General features: G+C 34.3%; 2 protein-coding genes across 2 annotated transcripts; both read right to left on the bottom strand.

Annotated features, from left to right (window-relative positions):
• Positions 1-5: 5 nt before the first annotated feature.
• Positions 6-8050, bottom strand: LOC145728647 (protein Wnt-11b-1-like). Its single transcript, XM_081979046.1, has 7 exons — positions 6383-8050; positions 3009-3116; positions 2769-2944; positions 1864-2029; positions 1636-1810; positions 1302-1582; positions 6-945 (listed from the first exon to the last, which is right to left on the bottom strand). Exons 1-7 carry the CDS (start codon positions 6475-6477, stop codon positions 771-773), a joined length of 1176 nt encoding a protein of 391 aa, XP_081835172.1. The 5' UTR covers positions 6478-8050; the 3' UTR covers positions 6-770.
• A 146-nt stretch (positions 8051-8196) lies between these two features.
• Archease (protein archease) lies at positions 8197-9089 on the bottom strand. The gene is made up of 3 exons (XM_081979047.1): positions 8791-9089; positions 8706-8730; positions 8197-8646 (listed from the first exon to the last, which is right to left on the bottom strand). The coding sequence occupies exons 1-3, from the start codon at positions 8846-8848 to the stop codon at positions 8253-8255; spliced, it is 477 nt and encodes a 158-aa protein (XP_081835173.1). The 5' UTR covers positions 8849-9089; the 3' UTR covers positions 8197-8252.
• Positions 9090-10310: the final 1221 nt, after the last annotated feature.

Genomic DNA, 10310 nt, shown 5'->3' with positions numbered 1-10310 from the left:
ACGTATTTACCCATATGAACACATTTAATGCATAAAATATTATAACAGCCTTAAGCAATTAAATACTATACAGTTCAGTTGTACTCTAAGAAGGCGACAAATAATATGCAATGTTTGTTTTACAGTATCTATTAAGTCATATTGTATATATGTATAAAGCTACTGCAGCTAAACCTAAGTATTTACCCGGATGGTTTTGATATATAAATTAAAGTATTTTAATTACACAATCATCTAAACTTAGTAATATTCTTAGTAATATTCTATTATCTAGTAATTAATTACATATGCTCATTGTGAACTATTTTTGGGCTATTTCGTTGTTCTTCTATCGCCGTGGAAATATTCCAACTTTGTAGTTGTCAAACTGCTATAACAACTCAACGATTTTGATTGAAAATATTTGATTTCAAGATAACTGAAGATCATTTTATTGTTAAAATACAAACAAGAAGTCAGAACAATCTCAATGTAGATGTAATCAAACGTACAATAATGAGTGGAAAAGGATTTGCGTTTATACTCCTACAAATTTTTTTTTGTCAATTTTTAATAATACATAAAATCTGAGTTTAATTTGAGGTTTAAATCCGGTATAGATCTGATTATTTGTGCTTTGTCAACACTTATAAATACAGTTACTTAATCAACTTTCATTTGTAGTGCTTTCTTTATGGCACAATAATTTATGTCAATATAGGTGCGCCCGTTTTAAAGGCATGTTCAATATTATCATTCAGTTACAAAATATAAAGTCTTATTTCTCTAAATTACAAGCACTCGTACACTTGAGTCATTGTCCTGCAAATTTTGCACTTTACATAGCAGCAGTTGTAGAACTTGCACTGGCATCGTTCGATTTTCTCCTCGACCACTGTACGATAACCACGACCACAGCAAAGCACTCTACAACTGTCCAACTCTGATGATGAAACGTTACAATGACTGAAAAAAAATTGCAAAAATGATGAGAATTGTTTTAAGTATAACTTTTCTTGCCTCGTGGTACTTTCTCTCAATTGAATATAAAAAATACGCCGAACCTTTTGTATAAAGGTTTTAAGAAAACCATTTTCGTTCGCGCAATTTTATAATCGCCCTCTCTGCCAGGATAGGAATTTTAATTCGGCTTAGTTCTTTGTGAACTGAATGCCTTCGTCTAGTTTTTTCCAAAGGTCGGAGACTTATTATCTATAATTAGCTCTCATAAATCTTTTGTAAGACCCAAGAAAGCAATTTAAAAGGATTCCTTCATTGTCTATAATAATATGTGGGGCTTATTTAGCGGATTGATGACTTACCGGCCTGCAGTTCCGAAACTTCCTAACTTCTCATCTTTGGTGCAGTAGTCTGGTGATTTAGACATGTAGACTAATTGGTCGGAGGTTCCAATCTTCTTCTCAGTTTTGCCGTCCAATCGCTCTAATACCGTTTTGGGTACTTCTTTGGCCGTGGTGTATTTATGAAGGAGTTGTTGCCCGATTTCTTGCATTGATGGTAAAGCTTTCCAGCACGTTTTTATGTTGCAAGATCCTGACACTCCGTGGCATTTGCATTGATTATGTAAACTTGCTGTGATTACCTAATTAATGTAAAAGTTTAAGTAGGATATTCGATCTTTTAATTTTTTTTTACCTTTCGTCCTACCCTGTTGTTGTGCAAATTTACTATAGCTGCCTCATCTTTGAAGATCTTATTATTTAAATCTTCTTCCTTTTCATTGTCTTTGGCTCTTCGGCTTTTTCCCTTTTTGTCCAAAACGTGTTTCTCCACATTGTCTATGAAGCGTTTAGCAAATTGGGAAGCCCATCTAGATTAAATCATTGTGTTTTAACTTTTATTTTCATGTTTATACCAACATACCTAACATTGTCTCCACATCCTCCCCATTGAAAGTTTCCAGCATTGGTATCACTGGGTCGTCCAGCGCAGGTGCATTGATGCAAATTCCCACTGGAACAAGCCCGAGCTAATGTGTAAGTCAGCGCAGCTGAGCTAATCGCATACACATAAGCCTGTTCTCTTGTTGCTAGAAATGATTTTTGTTTGCTGTTCATCAAGTTAAAAACTAAATTGTAGGGTAGTCCAAAGTTATTTTCGAGATTAATATTATTTTCTACTAACATTCCTTATAACATCTGCTTGATCTTTTGACACACATGCAACCTAGCTTATTAAAATGTTCTTTGATTTATGTGGTTTTATTAGGATGTTAATGGATGTTATCAGCTTTGTTACAACGTGTTAAAATCTTTCTGAATAAATCAATAAACGCAATTAGTAAAAAATTTCAAACATCACTTTTTTGTGGTTTGTCGGCCAATTAAATAATATATCAAGAATGTAATCTTGAATCAATAAACTTGTGACATCGGCATAATGTGTGCAAATTCAATTGATCTGATTTAGCAGCTTAACGCAAATTTAATAATTGAAAAGTTGTCTCTCAAAAGTCAATTAGTTGCAGTCAAAACTGGAGCGAGCCCTTAATTGAAAAGCTTTCATGCTAGATATAAAACTATCGATAAGGCTTTCGTATCACGTTCGTTCAAAAAGGCAAAAAGTTCTTTATCATAGCGAATTAAGAAAATGCACTTTCATTAGGCGTAAATGGGAGAAAGGATCTCGATTCCAGTGGGGTTGTGATCCCTTTTATTTATTTCGGTTACCCGTCTTTCGTTTAACGAAAAATCGTGTCTGGAATTTGAAAGTGTGGTAATGTTTCGCCTACGCCTAAACGCTCATGTACGCAATTTAATATCACTTACCTCTAGTTAAATCGGGAGTTAAAAATGGTGCAGTAGTGATAGACGAACAGTTCCATCGTCGATGGGTGAAGACTTTCCTACAAGTTTCCGAAGCTAAAGTGGCGGCATTTTGAATATGAGGCATAGCTTCCATAGAATTCCTACACAACTTGGCCTGGATTTTTACTAAACCGTACCTGTTTATTTAGCAACCCCTTTTTTATGACGTTTACTGATCAAATTCCTTTTCAATCAACTTACCGACGCCTAGCTAGGGTGCAAGGAGATCTTACTCCGGACCGGATGCCACGCCCATGATTGTTGTTCAGGGAACTGACGTTCCAGTTGAGGTGCGAGTGTTGCAGAGACCTGAGCAATCAGTTATAAAAAAAAATGTTGATTCAGGTTTACAGCCGTAATTATTCTCTTCAAATACAGCGCAAATGATACGTTTGTTTCCTGTGGGCCTATTATATTGTTTTAACGTTAGGCGATTACACACATGGGTTGGTCACTGAGATGGTGTAGGAAGACGCTTTTATGTCAATCTTTACGGACAATTTACCGATTGATAAGGTTAAGTCTTCGGAGTGTTTTTAAGAAAAATATTTGTCTAGCTTAATATAATGAATAAGCTTTGAATAGAACTTGGTGGAAATGCTCTTTAAACATATTAATTTATTAAATGGAGAAGCGAGATATTGGTTAATTCAAAACTGGTGCAACATTTCTTCCACAAATTTACAGATTCTGAAGGGAGGAAGAAAGAGACTTTGACAAATATTGCAAAATCTGTCATCGACATAGTTGGTAGAGGAAGAAAATCGCTGAAAGGGACCATCAACAACACCATTTGTGTGTTGCCCACACAATAATTGATAATGCCGGAATTTAAACTGTAACTATGCAATTTATGTTGCTGTCAATGTAAGTTCTATAGGTATGTAATAACAGCGTAAACCGTAGTAAATTTTGTCTGATCAACATGAATGTGTAACTGCTATTGTTCCAAGTTCTGATGGAAAAACCAAACAAGCTAAGCACAATCTACTATTTTTTTACTTTTTGATGGTCATAGCTGGAAAACTTGAATGACCAACGCTAAAATTATATGGTTTGCGACAAAGCGTTAAATAAATACAGTCATAAAGCATAATCTCCGACAAGGTGGTGGTAAGACCGCAGCCATTAATAAGGGTTTATGAAAACTTGCGAACTGGATGTTATCTTAATTTTCTAGAGTAGCCCCGGAGGGCCATAATTCACCGGCCCAGCTACGTCGTGCCCTATAAATTACGACTAACCCATTCTCTCCAGCCCATTTTTAAAGTGTTTGACATTTACAAAGAATCGCATGATGGAAATTATTTACAATTCCAAGGAATGGGCTTCGCACGCAAAAACAGCATTAGATATTGTCAAAAGCGTATTTAGCGCTAAACAATGGCGATTTATTACCTTCCAGATACGCCGAATCTGGACAGCTAGAGCAAGAGGCACCCTCAGGTCGTAATTAATGACCGGTTTAAAGTTCAAAATTTTTCAGCTCCAGCCAAGCTATAAATACGCGTTTTAGCTACGAGGCGTGAAATTTGACAGTATTTACAACAATGTTCTAACTAACTGTACCGTCAATTACATTAGTTTACGATCAATAAAATTGATGATGAAGTTTAATTCCGCGCTGATGGCGGTGGTGACCCGTCCTCACTATTAGAGCCTTCTGCTTATTTGTGGGCTTAACCGTGCCGAATCGTACTCTTTATCCATGGAGCAGTAAAACTTCACGAACAATGAAATATATCTTGAAATTTAAAAAAGAAATGTGTGGGTGTAACGTTATGGGGGGATGTCGCCAGGAAGATGTGATTATCTTCGTTTGGTGGCACGATAAGCGTGAACGAACTAATCAGCCACTTAAATCAAAACAATCCCACTTATTGGTGAAAGAAGTATCGCGTGAATTCACGTTTCCAATTAATGGAAAAGAGTTTTTGAATGTACTCGGATAAGGATTAAGTCAATCGTTGTAAATTAACAACATTGGCATTTACAAAAACATTGTAAGATCCAATAGGTTATTGAAGAGTTCATCAGTCATTTTCCTAGATCCAATCAGAAACATAAAATATTTGTATTCACTTTATTTCAGTTTTTCCAAAATAAGTAAGTTTGAAAATGGAAGAAATGGTTGAAGGTAATGATAATATCTCGAGCATGAATGAATAATTGTTAATATGAACCAATCAAGTATTTAGGCAGATTTTACTTACACACACTGTATAATTTTAATTTAGTTCTGGATATTATTATAAAATACATAAAGGTCGATTTTAATTAAGAGGTCACGTTTTTTACGAAAAACCAATGGCAAAAACTCTACCATAATCGGTCAGGTAAATCAAGGGGGCGCAACGTAATTACAGGGGCGGATCGGGTGTAATTAGGTGCCGACTGGGCGCCTTGCTCTCAGATTATTTACGGCGGGGATGTGACTATGGGTTGAAATTTCTTATAAGAATTAAATGGAAACCGCATGCTTTGTTCGATGCGTTAATAATTACCATAAACTTGGAAGCAAGTTGAACCGTACCGAATGAGAATATTGGTCGGTCAGACTTTTCAGTTTTTTTTCTGGTGTTATGGACTTTAATGTGGTTAGAAATAAACCAATGACTGATCAAGCAATAGAAATTAATTTTACAGCTTTTTTTTCAATAAACATCAGCATCAGAATAATATGTAACTTTAAACAAAAGTTTGGAAATGTTAGTAGTTACAGGGTTTTTAGTTTTTTGTTAATTAATTTTTTAAACCCCATCAAAAGGAAATTAAGTAGAATCAAATCAGGTTTCTTGACGGCTAATTCACAGCGTAAACCAAAACGAACACTTATCAATGAAATGAGTACTTTAGTCACTCGTAATAACTAACAATTTAAGTTGAAAAAAAAAAAAAAATGTAATTTCAAATGCGAGAATTAGTTTTTGAAATCTATTTTGAAACATTAATCAATTTAGTACTGGTTTTGCTGGAATGTTAAACGTTACCAGCTTGAAAGAAAACATATATCCAATCTTAACGAACAACCAATCTTGTCAAATAACAATCAATTAACCGATTGAATACCAGTCGCCTCGATTTCGACCTATTTGATTTTCTTTAATCATTCCGCCGTATTTATTAAAGCAAATCCCGCGGTAAACAAAACGGCCATATAATTCTTGTACCATGGGTCTATAAAAGTAATGCAATAAAACCCGTATTTTCTGCTATCAACAATGAATTTGTAGCGAAGAAAATGGGTAAACGAAGTATTTTTAATGTGATGTTTCACCAGAAAACCAAAAAGTTTTAGTAATTTGTTTGGGAAATCCTTGATTTGTTGCTTTTTTATTTATATGGTTCGATGTGGTTAGTTGATAATATATGTTAGCTAAAGTTGGAATTTAACAGATATACACAAAGTGTCTTTAACTAACTTTATCGTAAACATCGTTTAAATTTACAACAACACATTCCTGTTTTTCTACGATTTTGGATGCTACATTTTTTTATTTTATTTAACATACATTTAACAACAGTTTTACTTTATGATCTCTCCATCAGTAAATACAGTTTAAAAAAATACTTACAGCCACTTTATACTTTCCACCATCCCCAACAAGCAAGCAACAGAAACAAAAAAACAAGCAATAGAAATCCATGTCTTTGAGATCGCCATTGTCATTTCGAATTGGACGACATTTTCGCGGACCCGAAAATTGAGGGGGGCTCTGTTTGAAATTCAAAGCATGCCGGACACGTGATCGGGACAGCCGCGATTCACTAGAGTTTCTTCGTACCTTCGAAGCCCGTTTTCGACTGTTCGTTCGGTTGGGTTGAGTTGAGAATATGAATTCGAGCGATGCCGCCTCAGGTTTTCCCTCCCGGAATAGTCCAGTGTGCCGTATGGGATTTAATCGAACCTTTTTTTCACCTCAGTTCAGACGTTGATTGCGTACAGGTGCGATAAATATGATTTACCTAGCCTTTGGGGAAAACTAATTCCACAAAAATAAGCTTCTACAGCCAAATTATAAGCCATAATTTTTATGAGAAAAAAAAATGGATTAAAACCTTTCAAGGAATAAATCTAACTGCAAATCAGATTAAACCGCTTAAAACAGACAAAGCCAATCGCAAACATGACCCAAAGTTATTATACACATAGAAAGGCTTTAAATCAGAAGAATCAACGTTGAACACATTAAAGTAAACACACTTTTTACTAATTACATTTACTAATTAAACAGTAATTATGCGGCAAACCTGTCGTTGGTGCAGGAAATTTACAAATAAGACGTTATGGGTGTACTTAGGCGGTGCGTGCAGGCATTCGATGGGATTGTAATACAATATGCGGTATTTAAGATGAAAATATCACATATTAGGCAAGATGTGGGCTGAGAGCCGTTTCGGCTTTAACTTGCAATGGAATTTAATTTTTTTTGTGACTAATTATATTATGTTCCACTATTTAATTGGAATATTTTGTGAATGTTGATAGTTTTTTTCTCAACTAAAAGCTTACGGTTTGACGATATTATAGTAAAGCAGCTTTCAGTTCTAGACTAAAAATGTCCACGCGTCTTTCTTTTATCAAATATTGCTTCCAACTCAAGGCATAACAAAAAATGAGTGTATTTTTTAAAAATGATTGTTTACTGTCTTACTTTGTCTGTATAACTCGTTATCACTGCCTGTTTTCTTTTGATTTACTGTGATATTTGGGAATTCAAAATAAAAAAGTATACTATGTGGGAACAATTTCAGTGATGCTAATTTCGTTAGGTTGTAAAAATTAGGCAACCACAATTTATGAAGTCATGATATAACTTTGGTCATTCGCCTTGTCGGAAAGAAATAATTATGCTGATCAATAGGGTTTTTCGGTAATAGACCAAATTTGACCCATCGCTGCATGCAAGAGATATTCCTGAAGTAAAAGAGGTAGATTTTTATTATCTGAAGGATGTTTGAAGGTTGCAGTACAGCTTGTTTTCAATTTGTTTTGTCTTGTGTGTCACATTTTTCAGAAGCTCTTCTGATGGTCAATATCTTCAGAAAGAAAATAGGGTTCTACATTGAGTTTAGGCAAAAACTCACAGGAATAAAACTTCAGAGTGCTTAAACCACTGAAAGGAAGGTTTTTGAAAAATGTAGCTCAAATTTCAAAGTAAATAATAAATAAAGCAAGACTGTGATGTATACAATGTATCCTGTGATTGTATAGGTACCTAATACAATGAGGCAAAAGTGTTCTGCTATTTGCCCTAATGGTGTCAGATATAAGTTCAACATTTTACAAGATTAAAACTCTTGTTGTAAAATCCAGTTTTAGCCAAACCTAGTTACTAGACTAACCAGTAAATTTATTAGAAAAAATAATGAAAGTATGTTGGTCAGATTATGTTATAAATGTATAATAAGCAATATTAGAAAAACAAAAAAAAAATACAGATACTATATGTCAATAATAACAAATATTTCAAACCTGCCTTTTGATGGTTCATTTAAAATTTGCATAGCTGAATATGTTATAGCTTTCACCTCAGTACCTTGTGGATGTTTCCCTATCACAAATTCCTCACCATAACACTTGCATTTAATTCTAAATTCATCTTCAGTAACAAATTCAGTAATTACTAGCTTACTGCAGATTAAATAGGGATCACAACTAAACAAAAATAACAGCTCATCTAGAAAGTGGAATAACAGCCCCTCTAGGTCATCTGCTGTAGCCTCAATTTCTTCACAGCGCTTTACTTCCACACTTTCCAGTTCTGTCATATAACCAAACATGGCCATACCACATTGCTCAAAAGCTTCTTTTAAGCTGTCACCCCAACTGTGTAATCTAAAATCAAAGTTATGTTTAAAATGAGTTTAAAGAAAACAGTAATAGGAAATGCTTACTGTACATCAGCTGTATGGTCTAGATCTAAAAATTTAAAAACACAGTAAATCTCAGGTGTAAAGTCAATGAGAAAATTGTACTTACATTCATATTTTTTAGGGGGTAACTGGAGCTCCTCTTCTGTAAATTCAAATTCCGACATTTTAAGGATGTGTCATGCAAATATATGATTAATAAATCAATCTGGAGTTATCCCCTGTATTCTAGAATGACTTTTTGGCGATTTAAGCTGTTTTATTACTAAATTGTTAGTAATTTATTGCTTATTTATTCACTTGGAAAACCTTATAAAATTTAAGGTTAGAAAACTAAAAAAGTTAGGTTAGGTTACCCGACGTCAGCCGCTTAGAAATTAAGTCAGCGGTCCTATTTAGTTTGTTATGACTGCTTACTTAGCTTCTAAGCCGCTGACGTCGGGTGAACGTACACATTGGTTGATCGTTTGACAGTACAATGTTGCCAAGTTAAAAATTCACTTAGCCGTAAAACTTTGTTTTAATAAGGGATTTAAGTAAAAATTTTCTTTTATTACATCGTAGATGGTCAGAAAAAAAACGTGTTGAGAGCAAAACGAATTAAAACCGTTTTTGGTATAAAACATTTGAAATTATTTAAAATCTGGCAATGCTACATATGAGGGCCAATTGTCAAAGCTGTTCCGTCTTTCTTCTGTCATGTAATTCTAAGGTTATGGTAATTGCTAGTAGATGGCGCCACGGTGTTAAAATTTACATTATGGTTTATTTTCACTTATTTTTTTATTTCTGCATTAGAAAATTTTGTTCGGATGCTTCCAAGTCAAGATTCTATAGCCCCAGGTCTACTAATTGCCTCTACAGGCATTTCTTATGGAAAAAATGTATTTAAAGCGTTTTATTTTATTTAATTTAATTTGAATCAATTTATCATCTTCAAAAGCTTTCAGATCTCCTTTTGAGAGGAAAATTAATTTAGATTTTTCTTTGTCTGACATGTTCACTATTTTTCGATGGGTATAAAAAAATATCCATATACAGGGTGTCCCGCGAGGTAAGGGACAAAATTTCACTACGTGTTCTTTAGGTAAATTCGAGTCGAAAATGTTCTATGAACATGGGTCCGCAAATGCTTCCTTACCAAGATACGATTTTTTTAAGTTTAATAGTTTTATTGTGTTGAAAAGTACAATAACCTCACAAAAATATTTTTTTACAAAAAAAATTAATACCTCTTGGAAAATAACTGTTTATAATAATTGTTCAAAGTGTCCATTTTCCCATTGTAAGCATAGTCTAGCCCTTTTAATGATGTGGATGAGAGCCATTGTAGTTTTCGGCACAAAATCACTATTAAATTTAAAAAAGCATATCTCGGTAAGGAAGCATTTGCGGACCCATGTTCATAGAACATTTTTGACTCGAATTCACCTAAAGAACACGTAGTGAAGTTTTGTCCTTTACCTCGCGGGACACCCTGTATACAGGGTGTCCCTGAAAGGTAGTTGCAACGCTCTGCCTCAGTTAGCTGGGGCCAAAATAGAGCGATTTGGCCATATTTGCCTTAATCCAAAAGTTGACAGTTACAGAGCTACAGGGCGGAAAAATTTAAAACTCAATTTTTAATCG

Source organism: Ips typographus, linkage group LG4 (genome assembly GCF_016097725.1).
Source record: "Ips typographus isolate SLU linkage group LG4, UJ_Ityp_2.0, whole genome shotgun sequence".
NCBI lineage: Eukaryota > Metazoa > Arthropoda > Insecta > Coleoptera > Curculionidae > Ips > Ips typographus.
Note: the sequence above shows the minus strand (reverse complement) of the source record. Positions and strands in the feature narration are given on the sequence as shown.

Bases quoted from the DNA above. Each gene is read 5' to 3' on its own strand.
- LOC145728647 (XM_081979046.1), bottom strand. From the start codon at position 6,477: ATGACAATGGCGATCTCAAAGACATGGATTTCTATTGCTTGTTTTTTT. The intron at 1,583-1,635 runs GTAAAAAAAAAT...TACATTAATTAG, and splicing joins ACAACAGGGTAGGACGAAAG to GTAATCACAGCAAGTTTACA. The intron at 946-1,301 runs GTAAGTCATCAA...ATTTTTTTTCAG, and splicing joins AGTTTCGGAACTGCAGGCCG to TCATTGTAACGTTTCATCAT.
- Archease (XM_081979047.1), bottom strand. From the start codon at position 8,848: ATGTCGGAATTTGAATTTACAGAAGAGGAGCTCCAGTTACCCCCTAAA. The intron at 8,731-8,790 runs GTAAGTACAATT...TTAAATTTTTAG, and splicing joins ACCCCCTAAAAAATATGAAT to ATCTAGACCATACAGCTGAT. The intron at 8,647-8,705 runs GTAAGCATTTCC...CTTTGATTTTAG, and splicing joins GACCATACAGCTGATGTACA to ATTACACAGTTGGGGTGACA.